This window comes from Drosophila sechellia, chromosome X (assembly GCF_004382195.2).
Source record: "Drosophila sechellia strain sech25 chromosome X, ASM438219v1, whole genome shotgun sequence".
NCBI classification, from domain to species: domain Eukaryota; kingdom Metazoa; phylum Arthropoda; class Insecta; order Diptera; family Drosophilidae; genus Drosophila; species Drosophila sechellia.
The window spans coordinates 4,837,803-4,859,441 of record NC_045954.1 but is presented as its reverse complement, the minus strand read 5'-3'; the positions used below and the strand labels follow the sequence as shown (position 1 = coordinate 4,859,441).

General features: G+C 40.4%; 1 protein-coding gene across 7 annotated transcripts in view; it reads right to left on the bottom strand.

The window, feature by feature from the left end:
• The window catches only part of LOC6612435 (neurobeachin), a 159,074-nt gene extending 139,243 nt beyond the window's left edge, over nt 1-19,831 (bottom strand). For 5 of the 7 annotated variants that reach the window (XM_032724624.1, XM_032724630.1, XM_032724628.1 and 2 more), the window contains exons 1-2: nt 19,678-19,831; nt 15,463-16,254 (exon numbers count right to left, since the gene is read on the bottom strand). In XM_032724624.1, the coding sequence (XP_032580515.1) occupies nt 15,463-15,621 (159 nt within the window). In that variant the 5' untranslated portion in view covers nt 15,622-16,254; nt 19,678-19,831. Of the gene's footprint in view, nt 1-15,462; nt 16,255-17,696; nt 17,783-19,383; nt 19,428-19,677 lie in introns of those variants that run through there. The other 2 variants (XM_032724625.1, XM_032724626.1) reach the window with 2 other exon arrangements.
• Between the last annotated feature and the right edge of the window lie 1,808 nt (nt 19,832-21,639).

Below are 21,639 nucleotides of genomic sequence, written 5' to 3'. Positions count from 1 at the left end.
TAAATTACTTAATATGCTCTGCCAAATTCGCAATGATTGCAGATATATCACCTTTATTTTTTTTCACTGTCTTTTCCCTCGTTTTTGCACTCCCCTCCACCGCAGAAAGTTCTGTCTATTTTCAACTTCCTTTTCTATTTCCGTAATCATTTATATGCAAATCGCTTGCCTGGCATCCTTACACTCGCACGCTCGCTCCAAAACTTGCCACGCCCACATTACAGCCAAAAAAAAGGGGGCGAAATGAGGGTGGGCCAAAACTTGCGGCCCACTTGACTTGTCTTGCCTTCGATTTGCCATCAAAAATGTATCCTCGCTCAAGTTCTCTCGCTCCCCATTTCATTGTCTCGTGATGTTTCCTTACATATAGATTTAGATTTTCTTTTTTTTTCAGTTTGTTACACTTTGAAAGGGGAGCCACTAAGCCAAGCCAATCGACATTTCTCTACGGGTTTCCTCAATAATTTTGTTGCATATTCCGAGGCGTGTGTGGGCCAACTGCCACACCGCCCATTGGCCCTCTGTCATTTTCAAGTTAGCCTAACTGAAAATGGAGATGTGGAAGGAGAGGGAGAAGGAGAGGGAGCGAGAGGCAGGAGCTCATTAAAATTGCACAACACTTTGATTTGCATAAGCTGGGAAAGAAGCGAAAGACAGGGCAGCGGAAAAAGGGAAAGTTTTCCCAGCTCATCCGGTTGTATTTCACAGTCCCCCCCGAAGCCCCGCAAAGTCATTATCATTTGCCTGCGATGTTGGCATTATGAGATTGAAATATCGCAGCCAACTCGTGTGACCCATTCAATGTCGCTTATCCGCCTGCCAAAAAAGAAAAAAAAATCGGAAGCTGGGGAAAATTCTCGTAGTGTCTGGGTGAAAACTGCGGGGGGATAGGAAATTCAAAGCTGATTGCATCCACTGAGCTATAATAGTATTCCGAATGGCTGGGGACTGAATACTTAAGCAGATTTCTGGTGACACATTCACTTTTACTGCAATTCATAATTTTCCTTTCCAGCCAATTTTGGTGCAATTTTCCTTGAACGATACATTGTAATTAAATACATTAAATTAAATCGAAGTAAATTAATGCAAGGATCTCTGTTCATTCCTCCTTTAAAGCAGCCGGTTTGAACAACAATGTGAGCTCTTGCATTGTTCCAAGCTTAAGTAAAAGAAAACAATGTGCAAAAATGCCAAAACCCAAATAAACAGTAGCCCGATATTTTAAATTTCCCTCGGATGTAATTTGGTGATGCTCTCGAATTTTTCCTGCCATTTTCGAATGTTTCCGCCTCGAGGAAAATACGCTTTCCTCAGCTCACACACACAAACACACACACACACATATAGCACGTCTCGGAATAAAAAGTATTTTTTCCCTGTGCTTTGTAACTGGAAACCAAGAGCGCCTAAAACATATTTGATAATTGAATTTGTAATACATTTTGCTGTGCTTTGAGGTCAACGTAAGTGGGGGCAAAGAGATGCCTTTTGTGTTTTTCTTGGTTGTTAGGGATAATTTTCTCGCAGAGAGGAAAATCGCACAAACACACCAACACACTCCACGGAAAAGCTGGGAAAAGCTGGAGAAGCAAAGTGACGCATTGAATTAGCTTTCATTGTATTTTATTTGACAACAGAAAATAACGTTAAATAAATAAGGACATTGTTTTCCTGCTTGCTTACATGGCTTGTGGGCAGAGCGAAAGAGACAGACGCATGGCCAAAGAGCGAGAGCGAAAATGTCACACAAATTTCATTTGATTTATTTGCCAGTTTTCTTTTCAATCCACACCCACTTCATCCGCCAGCTTTCTTTGCCATTCCATTTGACAATTTTCTGAAAATCAAATAAAATCCGCCCGAGCAACAAATGCGGCAAGTTTACAGTGCGTGTCGGAACTATAAGTACGATTTGCACATCAGTATAGATGTCGAAAAGTATGCAATAATTTTTTTTTTAACCCTCTGCTTTCGCAGCCAAAACATTTTTCTCTCAGCAATTTGATTTGCTGCTCTCAGCATGAAGACACATCATCTTGCTAATTTGTGCTCCGTGTAAGATTTCCATATGCTATCGCTTTAATTGTTATATCTCTTCTTACAGCTTTTCCTCGCCACCTCCCGCTCTTTGGCCAAGTTAACAGCCCTATCTCTGTCTGCATCCCTGTTGGCTAAGCTCATTATAATTAACCAATCAATGCGAGAAGAGGCGACAAAACAACGGAAATGCCGAGACAACGTCAAAGTGCCCGGGAGATCCTGCCACCAGAATCTCCTCCATTCAATCCCAGATATTTTTTTTTTTTTTTGTATGTGTGTGTGTGTGAAAAAGTTACTTGGGCAACGCAGATTTATTTACTGAAAACAAAAGAAAACCCAAACAACAAAAGGAAAAGATGAGGCGGCCGAGTAATAATAATGCGTAATAATGAAGAGGGGGGAGGAAATAAAAAAAAAAATATAGCGGGAGGAAACGACAGATTCCCGGAGGGACAAAAGGCACAACGGAAGTGACCGGCAAGAGGAGGAGTCGGCGAGGGGAGGCGAAACTTCTCAGGTAATTATGGTCTAAAAGCGCAATATTTTTTCCCCCTGCCCCCCGCTTGCTTCCTGCTCCCCGTTAGCTTCGCATTTTTCCTGCAGGCAAAAGTGGAAGCGGAGCCTTACGTATCTTTTAGTATATATATTTGAGTACTTTCACCGTTTGTTTATTGACACACGCACAAGTTGGCCGCTGTTTCTACTTAATGTAATTAGAGTAAATTGCTTTTTAAGTGCGCCAAAGCGGAAAAAGCAGGGAACAAACGCATATAGAGGAAATAAACCAGCGCGCCCACAAAGTTTAGCAGCGAAACGAGAAAGATATGGATGAGAGGATGAAAGATGGAGGACATCATCACATCCTTGGGAAAAAGTTACCCCCTTGCGACAAAACTTGCATTGTGGGTTAAAGTTGCGCAAGAGTTCAGTCACGGATTTGCCATTTTGCCCCATTATGAATATGAGGGCTTTTGTATTAAGAAAAAATCATCTAAGACCACACAAATATGTAATCTGGCATTTATTAGGAACATAAATCTATGCTAACTCCCACTATTTCATTATATCCATGGTATTTTTATATGAAATTCAGTCAATTGCAAATTTTCAAATATGCTACAACAATTTTACTCTCGAAACCCCATTTAATCCTGATTAACCATATGTTTCTGTATCATAACCGTGCATGCTGCGATCTCAACAATCCTGGACCTGGTAATTCATCAATTAGATCAATTACCAAGCCGGGAACAATATAAACAGCAATAATAACAACAATCGTAGGTGCGGCATGTTGGCAACGCCCCCGAAATGGGGGCGTGTCGAACACGATTACCAGAGCAGCAACTACTTAGGCACATAATTGACAAACTCTAGACAACAAACAGGCAACAATGGCCAACACATGCAGCACTTAAAACTATGTGGGTGGTGGTCACCGAGGAGCAGGAGGAGGATGAGGAGGAGTAGGACTAGGAGCAGGATAAATCGGGGGCAGCAACAGCTCTGCAAACTATGCAACAATGTTGCCCCAAAGTTTGCAACAGTTAGCGGACATCCTCAACAGACTTTGGCGGGTAATTAATAATTAATAGAAGAACTATTGCCTAATTACGAGCAAAGTAGGTAATAACAAACAGAACTATAGCATCGCAGCTGCTCTTAGATATTATTTATAAATAAGTTTGCGAGAGCATCTCAAGGTGAAGAACTTTCATTTCTGCCCCTAAACATTTTTTCTACAGCCACATATTAACTGGGTTGTTTAATACTTCTGGAGTCTTCTTCTCAATAGATAGATAGATGTATATATGTACTTAGTAAATATATGATTTTTATTTCTTGTAGAGAAACAGCTGCTGCTGCTGCTGCTGTCAGTTTAACACCCCGCTTCCTTTTGGCAGTCGACGCTCGTGTACTTTGTTTTAGTTCTGTGTCCAACTCGAAAGTTTGTAATTAACATCGTTGGAGGGCGGAGAAAGGCGCGAGCTGCTCATGGTCATGATGATGATGACGCTGGTGATGGTGGTGCTGCTGGTGGTGATGCTGAACTTTTGGCGAAACAAATATTTTCGTTGCAAGTTTGGAGCAGCAGTCACACACTTACGCACAAAAGCTGGCCAAAATGATTTAATGCAATTAATAATAATTAAATAAGCAACGATATGGGACTTTAATGCGGCTTTTGCGCCTATTTGCAGCGACGAAAGCCACTTAAATGCGACACTTTTTTTTCCACGTGCCAACAACGGCTGGGTAAATACAGAAAAAAGTACAAATAAAACTAGAATGAAAAAAAATGATAGAAGCCAGAGGGAGTGGCTAACCATGAGAGTTGAAACCACAACAATGGACAGGCGTTGAGCCAACTAACTGGCTACACGGGACAAAGGACCTGATCCGGGCGCAAATAAGTTGGCCAGAAAAGGTTTAACTATAACACACCCACATTGGCAAACAGTGTCGAAAGGGCGATGGCAACCAAATTGCAGCTATCTAAACAATTGAATAGAAGTTGGGCGATGAAACGTGATAGAAAGGGTTAATCATTGGAAATGCGGAAAATGGGTTGGCAAGAACTCAATCGAAAGTCTAACTTTTATAATTAACTAGCAAGCGAGTCAATCTGAAATTAAAAACACAACAAAAAATTCTTAGCCAAGTTATTCATATCGCATCACGCACTCATCGCTGTCTGATATTGAAATTGGTTATTTATTTTGTCATTCCTTTCTGTTGGTCGACCGGCGCAGCCATTTGCAACCACAAAACATGGCGGCAATGTTGGGTCAACGAGGAGGAGCAGCCCCGCGAGGCGAAACCTGATGGACAAGTGGACAAAGGGACAGATGGGCAGGCTGGTGGATAGTTGGGTTGGTTTGGGTTGCAGCCATCGTAGCAGGAAGGCAGGATGGTCAAATGGCAGGATGGTCGGACATGGCCAACAAACAATGGAACTGGCAGCACACCTTGCCTTTGTCCATGTCGCTGGTTGCTCCTGAATTTTGCTCCTGCTCCTGCTCCTGCATGCAGCTCCTTCTCCTGCCGATGCGATGTTGCTGTTGTGTCCTGGCAAACGGATGTGCACATGCAGCGGATATATTGATTGTCAAGGAATGTACATAACCCCCAGTGTGTGTGTGTGTGTGACAGCTAGCTTTTAGCCATACACGGTAAGAAAAAGAATAAAAGTAAATGGAAAGTGTGCTCCAGGTTATATTTTAGATAGAAGGGGCTATTTAAATCACTGCATACTTCTAGATGTTTGACCAAGTTACAAACTGAGTTATATTCAATTTGGAAAAGCTATGTATATATAAATATATATATATATACTATATATTAGAAGTCCTCTAATATTTTTTTCATTGTGTACTATGCATTTTGACCAACAGAACACGGACACACGGCGGGGTTGCCGTAGAACGACTTTCTGTTGGGTTTATTTTGATATTATTAGAACGCACAGGGAGCTTAAAGTCGACTGACTTCCATTGTGGCACTGCAGGGAAGCTGGCAAAGTCAAATGGCAGGTATTTGCGGGTGAAGGGGCAAGCTTGATTGAGACAACCGAGTGCAGGTAACAAAAGGCAGCCAAATATGATGCAGATGCGCACACAAATTAAAGAAATTCGTTATCAACAAGGAGAATGAAACAAATGAATGGGTCGCTCAACTTCGAACAACTGTACAACTGGGCAATTAATATGGTTTAAAGCCAATGCTGAGCACTTTTTGTTTGGTAGTTAGCCCATAGCACTCCACTGACAAATTGTCTACCCAACTCCACTTGTTGTGTCCTTCATTTAACCATCGTGATCCCCGAATAAGCTCGGCATCCAGTGAATTAATTTATATACAACTACTGGAGTGCCATACGGATGGCGGTGTTCACATTTGATTTCGTTCCCCAGCAAATTAGTTATGTTTTTGCGCCACCAAAATCCCTTTCGAGGGTCCTTCGTCCTAGCCCAATTCCCGGGACAATCCTTTCTATGGGCTATAATAAAATTTACAATGTTATCCCAAAAGTGTTGTCGAGTTTTTGTCATTTCATTTCATTTTCAGTATATTTTTTCTCTCCCTATAAATGCATACATATACACACACACATTTATAGATATATATTAATATATGTGCAAGTATATATTTGTTGTATGTTTTTGTGTCCAGCTGTCGTTGGAGGGCCAGCAGTCCACAACTATGTGGGCGTACAATGTCCTTGCGGCATGTCCTGGCTACCAGTGGAAAAAAGGGTGTAGTGGGTTGCTCTGCTGCCAGTCCCCTGGCTTGTCATAATTCGCATATTAATGTTGTTCATTAAAGTTATATAAATTATGAATCACATTACACGGCAATATGAGGCAAAGTCCTGGCGGAGGGGGCGGGGCAGCCAAAGGGCAAAGGATATTCAAGTGGGTGGATTGGCACATGAAATGTTTCTTAATTTTCAAGGGAATTCCTTGATAACTTCCATCGAACATGTTTAACCGCTTGTGGGCGGTCGAAAATGCTGGAGAATGTGAATTCTGCAAAATGTTATTACTTTCTATTTGGTTTCCTGCCATATTACCCTGCTTTTGTGCCCTTCTTGCGGTTTCCCTGTTAATTTAATTTAAGCAAGCATTGGAAACCATAAATATTGAAAGCCTCTGCAACATATTTTTATTTAATTTAATTTTCTTACTGTACTTAAAAACTGTTGCAGTGCAGTCGCATTTTTTTTCATACTTCGCCGTGCAAACATATTGATTGGCCTCCAACCGCTTTTTCACCCGCAAACAAAAAAGAAAAAAAAAAAGAAAAAGGAAAAAAAGAAAAAAAAAAGCAGAAAATGTTAACGTTTTCCTCTACCACCTTTCTTTTGAGGGAGCGGTGAAGATGTGAAATATATGTCATTCATTTATGCATGCAACATTCTGCACTTGGAGGAGGAAATGGAAAAAGCAGGGAAAAATCAGAGGGAGGCGGCGGAAAAGCAGTCCCCCAACCCACTGATTTGATGATTGATTCGATTTGCCTTGCCTTGCTGCTGAGAGATGATGGCAACAAAATGGAAATGTCCGCAGTGCAGTGAGAAAAAGAAAAGTTGGGAACGAAATAAAATGAGAGGGAAAAAAAGTAAGAAGCGCCGTGGAAATAAATAGGACAAGCGTCCAGAAGAAAGATATACGAATTATCAAACTAACAAAATATTTTGTAAATAATAATGATATTGTATGCAGAATGCCGAGTTGATTTCACAAAAGCTTTACACATTTTCTGTATCTTCTCCGAGTTGTCGGCTCGTGTCATCATTAAATCCTGACAACGCAATTCTGGCTAAACGCAAATGGCCAAAATCCGCCGAGTCACAGCTCCCCTGTGGGTTCTTACCCCCCTCCTCCCCCCTTCAACACACTCCATATTTTTCCGACCATCCACTACCGAAAACATCCTGCAGCATATTTTTTTTTTTTTTGAAAGCTTTGCGCTAAAGAAAAAGAGAATCTGTTCAACTCAATTGGCAAGATTTTCGCTTTTATTTGCACTCAACCGCTGGCCCGGTTCGCATTTATGTTTGCATTTTATTTGAAAAGCCATCAAGAGACGGGCGAGAGAAAAGAAAATAGCCATTAGACGCAGGACCTGCTGCGTTGTATATACTTATATACATATATATATATACATCTAAATGTCCTTGGACAGTTGTGCAATGCAGTCATCGGAAAGTATTATAGAATCAATTAAGTGCCGCAGGATTTCCATTACCCCTCGGCCAACTGACAGCTAGTGTGTGATATTTAAACTTGAAACAAAGTTGCGCGGTTATTAACTTGAGTGGAACAGGGAATTAGGGCTTTAATAAGTTTAAAATTTGTTTGGGAGCAAACAAAGTTATGCGAGCTAAACTAACTTTTGACCCCCCCTTTTTTGAATACTTAAGATATGGAATAAATTTTAGTGCTCAAACTACGTTTTCTCAGCTTTTGCCTGCAATAATTAAATCAACAGAAACGGACACGCTTCAATAGTTTTCAATCGCATGCCGTCAATTACATAATCGCAAACGATTCCCCTTCGTACTTGCCAGCCCAAGGATTGCACTCAAAGTGTCCTGCAGAAGTCCCTCCAGTTTGAAGTTGGGGGGAGTACCCCTTGAATAAAATAATAAAAACAAAATACAAATAAACACTGGAGGACGACCAAAGGGGATGGCTCGCTTGTATCTCTGTATCTGTATATCTGTATCTGTATCTGTAGCTGTAGCTGTATCTGCAGCTGTATCTGTTTCTCCTTTGGTTTTGGTTTCGGTTACGGTTACGGTTACGGTTAAGGTTACACAGGATCGCCTCACGAGAACCCTTGCGAAAATTGGCGGATGGATGGGCAAAAAGAAATCGCTGACAGGCAGATTAACGCACAAAGCCAAGGGAAAGGAGAATTGGTCCACGTAGAGCTGTTGACCCTGTCCGAAATTTTTATGTTACCAACAGTGTCGATTAAAATTTAACATCGAGTGAAAAATTTGTAAGAATTTAAATGAGAAAATCGCAAGATAAACTCAAGCACAGTTAAATGCAACGTTTAAGGGTCAAGTCGAATGAATTCCAACACATCCGGTCTTGACCAGATGTTAATCCGATTTCGGACTGCTGTCCCACGGTTTCCATTATCGAGCACCGCCCACTTTTCTTCCGCCCATCAGCGTAACATACATAAATAAGCAGGCGACAGCGGACCACCAGTGTGGACCACCTCCGAAAAGCCCGAATGAAATAAAAAAAAAAATAAAAAAAAAAACAACGCCCAGGGATCAGACTCCCCATATAATACATGCCATATAAATAAATAAATAAAGGGGTGGGGGGAAAGGCGATACAACGGCAGTGGGAAAAAATTAAAACAGATTTTGCCGCCACTACAGTCAGCTTTATCACTAATATAGCCACCCGAAGCGACCATAAAATCGTTTGCCTCCTATTGAATTTTATTGATTTTTCTTCGACGTTTCACTTGCTGTTTTTTTTTTCACAGCTACTACTTCTTCTTCTTCTCTCTACCCTCTTTTTTTCGTCTTGGGTTCAGCACTTGTCGTCGACGTAATTTGCCGCCCCCTTTGTGTTTGCCATCATTCTTGAAAATGTTATTAAAATCTGAAGAGGAAACACATTTCGGTTCGGCTTCATATAAAGTTTCGCATTGATCGTAGCCATCAAAGTTCTGTAGATTAAACTTGATTAGCCCCGGAGTCTACAAAGACCACCTACCCTTACAGGAAAATTTAAAGTTATAAAATAACAAATATTTATAGCAAAGTGCCAAAAACATATGTGTATGGATAGGCTACCTTTGGAATCGCACATTATGCGTAGAAGGCAAACAACAAATGTGACCACAGCCAAGTGGGCAAGGGCAAGTTGGGCTAGGGGATGTATTTGCTAGGAGATGCAGCGGGTGCAGGGTGTGGTTGTGGGTCGACCCCCTTGTTCTCCTCGATTTGCCACCACATCCCTTCGAGCCTTTCTGCACTGCACAGTGGCGAAGTGAGCCAGCCACACACTGATAATGACGTTAATGAAGTTCCACAGTTGCTGCCGCAGAAGTTTTCATCAGCTTGCCACGTTGCGTTACAAAATGTGCCCATAAATGTGTCACGCCTTCAATTCAAGCACCCAACCCCGAACCTTACTGCCAAACCCCCAACCAACCCCCTCCCACGCACAGCAACAAAGCGAAACACAGTTAAGAATTGGAATATTTGCTCAGATGGCCGACAGTGGTGATACCCTTGATAACCTTATCGATACAACTTATTACAAAAGGTTAATAGTAATCTATTTTTTTTTTTTTTGTTATTATAAGATAACTATGATACATCTTACTATCAGTCGGCTATGCCAAACTTCTCTTCAAATGCGTTATGCCCGCGGAAAGGGCATCGAAAACGGATGGCATAGCCGTTGAAATGGCTACCGGTTACACATAATACGTCCGTGATCCGGAATACGGGGTCCGCTGTCCGTTTGCCCGTTTGTCCGTGGTCCGTTGTACCGCCCAGGCCCAAACCCGGATACCGGACCCGTTGCTAGATTTTCCCAACTCTGCGTGCCCACGTAACGCGTAATGCGGCGGGCGCATGCGAGAATCCCTTCAGTCGTAGACTCGTCATTAAATAACATTGCGTTGTTCTTTATTGGTCGTTAAATCTCTTGCGGTTGTCGTGTCTTCGTTTTGGCGCGCCACCCCCCTCCCAACCAAACCCCCTATATTTTTCCTCCCTTCCTCTCAATCCGCCCCTGACACTCCCACGCACACACCCATACACCCACACACACACACTTGGACGCCCCTCCCTTCAGCCGTTCACATGGCGAAACTGGATGTGAATCCTAAATGCGTCTGCCGCAGTGGGAAATAAGCGGGGATTTGCGCTCAGAAATCTCCACACACACAGCTTGCATATTCATTTCTTAAATATGCGTAGATTGTGAGTTCTTTTTATGGGATATAACCAGTTTTACATTTTTTTTTTTAATAATTTTCCAACACTTTTTATCTTAAGCAGTGCTAAGAAATTTATACAAACTTTAGCTTTGCATATTATATTGTTAATTTCATTTAAATCTTGTTGTGATTTTTAAGATTTATAGATTAGCATTTAATATGCAAAAGTATTTTGTAATGTATATTTTGTTGTATATTTTCTAGTTGATGAGTTTTTACCATAGTGCAGGTTATTTTGGTTATAGGTGCTGCTGCAGCCCAAAAACCATTCGATTTCCTTCCAGAACGGGCCAAAAAACGGGGAGTAAACAAGGGGGTGGAGGGAGGGTTGGCTGTGAAAAGTGGAGAAGCAGTTGGCCAAAAGGAAAAGGCAAAGGCAAAAGCAAAACACAGGACACGATGGCGCCGTCTCTTGTCGCGTTTTGTTGTTGTTTAATTTTCCATTTGGGGTTGAAGGCGAGAGCGAGACGGCCAGCGGCAAGGAGAGAGATAGTCGCTGAGCTGTAGGGGGGTGGCAGAGAGTGAGTGGGAGAGAGAAGGCGAGCAAGGGCGAGCCGCTCATCCCTGTGTTTGTTTTTGTATTAACGCTAACGTTTCGTTTTCACCAGCAACAGCAGCTGGAGCGGCAGAAGAAGAAGAAGACGAAGCAGAAGAACAAGAAGTTCGTGACGTTTCATTTCGTTTGGCTGATAAGAGCGAGGGCGGGGGCGGGGGAGGTCGGCCAAGAGAGGGGGTGCGAAATCCCCTGGCCACACGAAAATTCTAAGCCAACCCAACCACCCACTTGCATGCCACACGTTGTCTAGGCAAGTTTTTCTTTTCGCTCTCGCCCTTTGTTACTCTTTTCACTTTCTTCGCTCGCTCTCCACTTTTTTTTACTCAGTAACAGGGTGAAAAAAAAAAGAAAACTTGACTAGTGATATGAAAATACACAAATATAAAATCGCATAAGTAAAGCTGCAATATTTAACTACTTTATGGTAAGGAAATTAGTTCCATTTTTATTTCAAAATATCCCTGATTTTGCTCATTTTTTCTCGCTGTGTGGTTTGCGGCCGCCAAAAGCACCCACTTGGCCGCACCCCCCTCCCCCCTAAAACCACCCCCCTTTCGTCTGGCGTTGGCGGTGTCCTTCATCAGGATGCCAACAATATAAAGCCTATTTTCATTGTTTCCTCTCTGACACTTGAACAGCTGACAGGCGTCGACGTCAAAGTCATGTTGCTATTGCTATTGCTACTGCTGTTGCTATTGCTATTGTTGTTGTTGTTGTTGTTGTTGTTGTTGTTGTCGTTTCCCGGGCCGTTAATTAAATTAAGTAAAAGTAGCAAAGTATGTTCGTACATTATTTAGTAGAACCCTCATTTCTGCTTCTTTTTCCACCTTTTTCCTTCGTGCCGAACGACTTTATCAGCCAGAAAGTGATATGGAAAGGTGAAGAGGGAACTAAACAAAAAGAGAAAAAAAAGAAAAAAAACGGTAAAAAGGGGAATATATATAGAACAAGATAAATAGAGGGGCGGGTTGAAAGCGCCAGAGTGCCCAACAACTAAATTGTGAAGAAGCGAAAATACAATCGCTGATTGTGAAACGAATGTGTGCAAATATTTAGCTAGATAATATTTGTGAAACAAATTTTCAGATGGTGAATTTACGCACGGCCCAAAAGATAATAAATATAATCATCTGGTTGGCTAGAATATTATGTTACATCCATTTCTTGTCCGCGAATACAACATTTTAATCAATTTATCAACCAGGTTCTTTATTCGCGGAATAACAACAACTTTTTCGACCTTTCCCGGTTGGCAAGATTCTAATTTAATTTCCGGAGAGTGTTTTTCTCCAACACAAAATAAAAATAAAAACTAATTAAAACGCGTAACGCGAATAAAACGAGAATTGTGAAAACACAACCGAATCGTTACACATTTTATGCATTTTGCCATTGGGCCGTAATGCAAAGGAAATACGGAAATACCTTCCTTCATTTTTAGGGCCTAAACAAGTGGCGATTTGCATTAAACGATTACTTTACCAGCAGAGCAGGGAAAACAAGAACGAGAACGAGAACGAGAACGAGAATGAGAACGAGAACGAGAAATCGATTAAAGGCCTTTTGCCTCTCCTCTACTGCACGTGACACCAACAGAAGGCCTTCTGAAACTCCGGATTCCACAGAGTGCCTGGCTGATAGCGAGGAGGGGGTTTGGAACGCCCATGGCCAAAAAGGGGGTGTAACAGAGGGCCAGAGGCAAATGCGTCACATGGCAAAACGGGCATAATTGAGCCGTATAACAAGCCCAATGACCGATTAAGCCAACATGGCGAGTGACCCTCAAGTGAGCCAAATGAGTTGAGTTCCAGTTCGGATTTCGGTTGGGGTCGTAAAAGAAGAATCCGCAGACATACACATACATACATATGTATGTAAGTAACTAAGCGCTTGGAATCAAAATTAATCAAGTTTATGGGCCGATGAAATCACTTTAAAGAGTGCACACGGTTAACTCATCTTGTTCGTTGCATACTTTCAGACAGCTGTGTGACCTTATCTACATTTTATCCAGCTCAGCTACAAGCATAAACCTAATGGAACTGCCAAAATTTGCGGCCATCCATTAGCCCGTTATCGTCGGTGATAAGAGGCGGCATCCATTAGACCGGATCCTACCTATAACCTGCTCCAATCTAACCTATCCATATCCATAATTCTGCTCACATCCCCATCAGTATGTCAGTATATCGTCCATTAACATCTTCGTATCCATAATCATTAATCGACCACGCTGTTTCTATTGATTATTATTATTTTTTGGCTTCGGCATGTCTATTGGGGATTTTTTTTAAAACATTTTTTCTCTTTTTTTTTTTGTATTATCGTTGTGGATGTTTTTTTTTTTACTTTTTTTTTTTCTTTTTTTGGGCGGCCTGAGTTTTTTGAGTCTCTGCAGCTGGCATTGGAACACGTCAACGCATTTTTACACGCTTATCAGATCGTGCCATATAATGTACGTACACACCTAGGCACCTACGCACATATATATTTGTATATGTATATATGTAAATGGGTATATTCCCCCACTTGGCACACATTCCGCCGTTTGCTATATGCTATATGGGTGTGTGCACCTGTGTACCTGTCTGTATCTACAATTTATCTGCCGGTTTGGCGCTTATCTTATCTCAGGCTATTCGAGTGCGATGAAAACGACGACGACGACGACGCCGCCGCTGAGCGGATGACGAACTTCAATTCAATTTCTTTTCAATTTCTTATTACCCAGCACCACCCACCACCCACCACCTATCCAGCTAACTAGCCCCCATTCCCACTAACCCCTTTTGCCGCCTGGATTTCCTCATTTTGCCGGCAACTTCCTCCTCATCCCTTTTGCACTTGAAAAATATGTACGCATTCTTGGAAATTGATAGAGACTCTGTAAGCATTAACATGACAACAAATAATTAGCACATTACTCAAATTTATAATAAGACACTTAATGAATTTACTTTACTATTACTTTGCTTGTGCACAGAAAACTAATTATAGGTAAAGGAATTCAAGAACTTTTTTCTAGTGTAGAACGTAGAAATATTATTCGAATTTTCAGCTGTGCCAACGCCAAAAAAAAGTGGCCTCTCCATTGCATGAAGGTGCTGTTTTCCTTATTTTATTTATGAATTCTCCTTTTTTGCCCGAAACTCGGATAACTTTTCCGACTCAGCGGCAGCGCCACCTGGCGGTGACTGTTCGCTTAATGTTGGGCTCTTCTCATTTTCATTTTGATTTCCACGAGGGTGCAAAAAAAAAAAAAAAAAAAAATGAGCGGTAATGATGAGCGACGGTGTCGTGTTTTCATTAAGCTCCAGAAATTTAAATATGTTATAATAATAATGTGTCTTGGGGAAGTGGAAAACGCGGGCAGGTGGAGGTTGGAAAATTCGATGGGGAAATGCCGCGACATGAAGAGGACAAGTGGCATATACATTGTCTTAGTCCCCAGTCTTTTGATCCTAATCACAGCCCCACAAGTCGGGCGAGATTTTTGGCATTCTTCTTATAATTTCACCCACATTCACAACGACCTCCACAGACACCCAACCACCCACACAACCGCCCCGCCAGCCCCTCTCGTCCTTTGCATTTGCGGCTTGCTGGAATGTTAATTTTCCTCGAATGGAAATGGAATGGGAATCGGAAAAAGTCTGTCTTACTGTGTGAAGGAAAATTACTTTCTAAACAGAGAGTTAAATTGCTGTCGAGATTCTCTGCACTTCTTTCGTTTTAATTGTCGGCTCTTTAAGTTTCCAAGCCAAATTAAATGTGGCTGAATGTGTTTGCATTGATATAATTTGATTTTAATTTTATTTGCGCAACATTGCAACACCTGAATGTAATTAAACTGCATTTGGTGTTTTTATTTATTTTTTTTTTTTTTTGTGACTAATTTTAATGCTTTTTGTTTTATAAATTGATGACGCGCTTTAAGAGATTTAAATATATTATATTTGTTAATGGGTGTTTAAGGTAGAAATGATGCATACTTTTTCATTATTATTAAGTTTTTTTCTGTCACATATGTAGGAAACCCATTAGCCGTGTGCTTGAACTATTTAACTAGTTTTAGGCAAGCTAAATCACTATTTTGATCTCGCCTCAATGCCGTGACCCACAAAAGCAATGACCCTTGTTACCACTTCTTAGGCACAATTGCTAACGAAATAATGTGCTATAAATACGCTGGCTAATTTGCTTAATTTCCAATATAAACCTGATATGTTGGCAAACAAACAGTAATTAATCGAAAATATCGACATTATCGCTATCGTGTTTCAGTATTTATCGTCACCTCTAGCTGCCCGGACGTGACAAAACCTGTTGGAAATGCGTGTGGCCTTTTCGGCTAATTGGCTGGAACTAGCACTTACCAAATGCAGAACGGTGTTGACCACCTCCCGGTTGGTCACCTGGCCAACCTCGATGAGGCCGATGAGGACGGCGAACTTGAGATTGTCGGCGGTTGTCATTCTGACGATTTCGTCCGGCCGTTTGATCTCACTGTACGGCGGACGCATGATGTCCGCCATTTTGGTGCACGGTTTGTGGTTCAGATTGTTGTGTTTGTTGCACGGTGTGTGTGAATTGTAAATTGTAAATTATTTGTTCATTTGTTTCACGCGTTTCACATGCGATTTAGTTTGATTGTTTGTTTGGGATTTTTTGGTTTTTTTTTTTTATTTTGAATTTTTTGTTTTTTTTTTATAGATTAAGTTATAGAATTAATGGATGGAATGCACACGAAAATACACACACAGATACACAAATATATAATACATTTACATATATAATAAATATATATGAAGATGGCAATGCTATATATATATATTTATATAAACAATTAGATATTGCCAGGCAATTAGAGGGGAGGAAAAAATTTTTTTTTTATCTTTTGGCTGGATTTCTTTTTGCTATTTTGATTTTCTCTTTTCATTCATATATGCATCATTTGTGTTGCTGCACTCTTCCGATTTTCATTCGCTGTTGTTGCTGTTGCAGTTGCAGTTGCAGTCGCTGTTGTTGTTGTTGTGGGGCAGCTGAATTGCCGTCGTGGTCGCTGCTGCTTTTTTGGCTCATATTGAGCAACTTTGGCCGTCGACACTTGACAAATTTTGCATTATTTTTTATATAATAATACTCGGTTATTTATTTGGAATTGCACACTTTTTGTTTTTGGTCATACATTATTTTGATTGAGGTTTTGGTGATTTTTGGTGTGGTTGGTGGTTATGGTGGTGGTGGTGGTGACATACATAAAAAAAGAGAGAGAAAGAGAAACAGGTACATGAGTACGAGATGCAATAACGCTGACATTTAGCGAGCACAGTGCGTTTCATAAGCTTAGGTCGTCATAGTCAATGCAATGCCTTCTATTTACATTATCACTACGATGATCTCAAACTTTTAGGCACACGAAACGCACTGTACTTTTGGTTTTGGCTTATCAAAATTAAAATGAGCAGGTACGTAAAAAAGTAAATTAAATTCTTATTTTAGATATACATATATATTATGTAGAGCCCAGCTACAAAGCAAAATTCGAAATATTCGTTTGATATGCCATGGGTGATGTTTTTGTTTTTCGGTTAGCAGGTTTTGCAGGCTAGTGGTTTTCCAGGGGCGTGGAAAACGAGCGGCCATTTTCCGGTGCGTTGTGGTGAGGGGGGAGAGCGGAGAGGGGGGGGGGGGGGGGGGGGGGGCGGGCGTTTGGCTACACGTGCTTGATGGAGCAAATTTTCGTTCCATTATTCATTCGCTTCTTGGCTGCTCACAGAGTAAAGTGGAGAATTGTGTGGGGAATTTATGTGCATTTATAATTTTCGTTTTATTTGTTATTGCTTTTTTTTTTTCTTTCTTTTTTCTCAAAGTCGTACTGACTTGCATTAACTACCGGCACGATCCAGAACCAGATTTATGTAATACCACGTCGTAAGTTAGTGCTATTATATTATATGGGGAAAATCTCGCTCGATCATCGATTTCATTAGCTCGGCTATAATAGCTATATGCACATATGTATGTACATATGTACTACATATTGGAACCTATAGTTTTCGCGGCTCGTCACGCACTGGCGATAAGACTGGGGTTATTGCCCGCCAGGTTACTCCAAGTGCTGGAAAAGCCTGGGAAAAGCGGCGAGGCAGCCAAGTTCTAAACTGCTCGGCAAACACCATTGAGCGGGGATAGGTAAAGAAAAAAAAAAAAAAAAAAAAAAAAAAAGTCAAGAAAATAGCATACGTACATACATACATACGCTGACACACCTGAAGAACAAGGTGTGCTTCTGATTCAGCTGGCGATGGATAGGCCATAAAAGCAACACAGCTGTGTGTTAAAAGAAAACTCTTCGAGTGGCGGAAGGGGGAGCGAGCGGTATTAATGGAAAACTGTCCAACAAGGCGGGTACATTGAATTAGGCACCATTCTGTTTGCAATCCAATTCGAGATAGGTGGAAATCGGTTGACTGTCTTTAGGGATAACACTCTAAATGCATATGTATGCATTTTAAAATACCGGAAATGGCTGCCAATATTACGTAATACATAAAGTAGGAGGTGTTGGGAAAAATGGTAGGAAGTTGGGCATTTTAAGGGGACTTACAACAAATGCAGTTGCACATTCTTTCACTACGGGGACATTATGTACTCATACACTACTCATTTTTTATATTATGCATTTTATGCATTTAAGCATTTACTGGAGTGAAGAAATAATTCGTAACGAAACGACGTAAACAGCCAAAGAAGAAAAACCGGCGTGGCAAAAAACGGGGCAAAGCAACGTTGACTGGTTTTCTTGATATTAACTTTTGTTTTCTTTCAAAATCTTGCCGCTGGTTGGTAGTACGTTTTTTTACTTTATTATTTTGCTGCTGTTTAGCTAGAGCAGGTGATTTTATTTTGTATTTCTTAATTTTTTTTTTCGAATTTAATATGAAGTTCCGACTGCGGATTTTTGAATGCGACCACTTTGCTAATTGCACGTCAACAGAAAAAAAATTCCAATAGCGAGAGCGAGTCTCCATGCGTTTTATTTGCTTTGCTTTTTGGCTTTGAGCTGCTACCACTTTTTGTAGTTGTTTTTTTTATGGGGAGAGCCAGCGGGTGAGGGAGAGAGAGAGAGAGAGAGAGATGGAGAGGGAGAGAGAAAAAAGTTGGTAATTTCGTTACGAAATAAAGATGCAATGCCAGTTGGAAATGAAAGTCACGCGTTCAATCGATCAAAAAGATCCATGGAACCGCCAACTGAACTTCCTGCCACTGCGTTGCAAAAAAATGTGCCTTAAATTGTTTTAAGTGTACAATCATCAGAACGGTACTCTTGATTGTAATAATCGAAATTTCAATCTTAAGTTTTTACGTTTAAATTGCTTCAGATATGTTTCAAGCCATATCCTTCAACGATTTGATGCATAAAATGTATGAATATTTTAGCAAGCAGCATATTAAACTTTTAATTTTAATCAAATAAAATGTATTTGAAGAAAACGCGAAATATCTTTAAAAACATTCTTAAAAAACGTAGGGTCTTTGAATTTCGGCCTAAACTACAACTAAATTCCCGTCGTTTTGCCCACGTTCTCTCTTTGTTGTTTTTGTTGTGTATTGTCGTTGTTTTTTTACCCAACTTTTTGTTGGTGGCCGAGAGAGAGACAAAATTTGGTTTTGGTGGTGGCTTTTTTTTGGTGGATGCGGCGGAGGGGGAGTGGTGGAGGCGGATAGAGGTAACCCGTTTTTGGGTTTTGTATTTGTATTTGTATTTGGCTTTGTTTTTATTGCAATTGCAGCAGGCGGCCATCTAATTATGAATTGCAGTCACGCCGAGACAAGTTTTTCCTTTTCCTTTGTTTTCCTGGCTTTCCACGCTCGCTCTCTCTCTCACTCTCCCTGTTCCTCCCGCTCTCCCACTCAACGCAACGCTATTCTCACCTTTTCAGTGGGAAAAATCAATGAAACGCGAAGGAAATTCTCTCTCGCTTCGTTGCGGCTTTTTCTGCTTCTTGCCACTGCTGCGTATTTTTTTATCTTATTATTTTGCACCGCTTTGTTGGATTTTGTCATATTCCAATAAGCAAACACACAGCGACACCGAAATGCTAATTGGACCAACTAACTAAACAGTGGAGCCGAACGCAATTGAACGCAAAATCCCAGGAGGCGTAAATGTTGAGAACTTAGGACCGAAAATAAAGGCATATTCAAAAAATCACACAAAAACACACAACAACAACACAAAAAATATGATCCTAACGTAACGTAATTGGGAGAGCGTAAAACTTGATATTTACGTTGTTTTCTTCGAGTGTTTACTGTTGTTGTTTATGTTTGGCCGTTGTTGCTGTTGCTTCTGTTACCATTATTGTTGTTGTCTTCGCACATACACAGTAAAAAAAAAGTGGCAAAAAAACAAATGAGTAAAATAAGACGCGGCGGGAGGCAATAAAGAATTGATTCATAAATTCAAAAGCGCAACGTTCACGTAACAACAATATACAACCATTTATCTTTATTTTTATTTTATTTGAATTTAATTTTGGACGTCGTATTGTCCGCAAAAATTATTATTATTTCACGTATTTCACCTCCGCATTTTATGGATTCTTATTTTCGTATAATTCACGATTCTGGTCAGCGTTGTGTGCCTTTTGATTCGGTTTTCTCGCTTCAGTCCTCTGTTTTTCGGCTTCTCAGCTTATCCGCTCCTCTTACTGTTCTTTCCGCCCGCGCTGCGAAAAACAGAGTGAATTGGAATTGAATTGAACGAATGAGCTCCGATAGCGATAGCATCGATATGGATTAATCGATATGCCGCCATTTACAAAAAATCTATTCAGCTTTCGCGAAGTTTTCACGTGCAAATAAAAGTATTCAATTATCTATTTCGCACTGTTCAACTTTTTCGCTAAAAACATATTTGTTGATGGGATAGAGCTAATACTTTTTATGGAGCATGTCCACATACGATAACTTTGTATGACAATCGGTCGCAAACGGTTAAAGTTTAAACTACAATTCACATGTAAGAAAATGTACTTATAAATTCGAAATTATTGATAAATGTGTTACACCAAAATATTTATCCTTGGCACGTCTGAAATGTGAAAGTTACAAGGGAAACTGTAATTTTTCGTAAAATCCAAAATAACCTACACCGATAACGATTTCGATTTCGGAGCGACAAATTTGCTGTCTCAGTGAGGAACAGCTGATAGAAGGGAAATTTTGGGTTTTTATCGCTGGGCGCGTGTATTACAGTTTTTCAAACATTTACAACTGTTCGAAAAGTGATGTGAATATGAAAAAATAAACAAGTGAATATTAGAATTCGGTTTTGAATGATTCTTCGTCAATTCTATATGATTATTCTATATGAAAGTAATATCATTGCATCGCTTGACAAAACCAATTATTGTAAAATTCATATAACATCAGATACATGCGGTTTGTTTATACTTTTTTGCCAACTTTTATTTATTTAATTCGACTGATTCAGTTTATTGCAAAAACGGCAATAAAACGGCAGCATTTCGTGTGACTGTGTATAAAAAACCGGTAAAAATTTGAAAACCCAGTTGCAGTGTGCCCAGTCATCAAGTAAGTATTTATTTATTGCTTAGGTATTTTCAGTTTTCAGTATTTCGCAATTGCCACCACCTTTCGATATATCGGCGTGCAAACATGTTATCGATAGTGACTGTTGCCAGTATCGCTTTGGTTATTCCATCTCTAAGCATCAGGATTTGGTCACATTACCAACCTTTCATAAAAAATAAAAAACAAAACAAAAAGGCGATAGAACGCAATTAAAGCAACTGTAAAAAACTTAACAAAATAAAACCACTGATAAACTAAACCAACTGCATTGCACACACCCCGCAAACAAACGAAAATGTGATGTTAAATGTGAGTAAAAACCGATGGAAAAGCGAAAGGAGTGTGCGTGTCGAGCATGTTGCGTGTGTGTGTGTGCGTGCGCGTCAAGTGCGAATAATGTGTGAAGGAGAGAGGGCAAGAGAGCGGCGCCAGCTAAAAAATATAAACAATTAAATAAATATGTAAATTTATATATATGGATCTATGCATGGGAGTAGTTATCCAGTAGTTGCGAAAAGGGAAAAGGAAAAACAAAAGAACTAGTTCTCTTTTCTTTGAGTGTTCGTGTGTGGTTGTGTGGGGGAGAGGATTCCAGCTGCCTTTGTGTGTGAATTTCATTTAGTTTTTTTTATCTGCTATTATTTTGTTGTGCGGATATTTTTTAACCCTTGTTAGCCCTTTATTTTGCTGATGTTTGCGTTAGTGTGTGTGTGTGTGTGTGTGTGTGTGTGGGCTTTCAACCCCCAAAAACTTCACCACCCGTCGCCGCCCGGCGAAAAATCACTGAGCAATAAAACCACCCACTACCCCCCAAAAGAAAAGAACAAAAAAAAAAAAACGAAGCGAATTATTTCTCACTGAAAATTTTCTTCTTCCAAGGTGATGATGTTTTCTTCCTCCCCATCTTGCTCCTCATCTTTCCAGGAGCAGCGCTCGAAAAAAGGGAGACG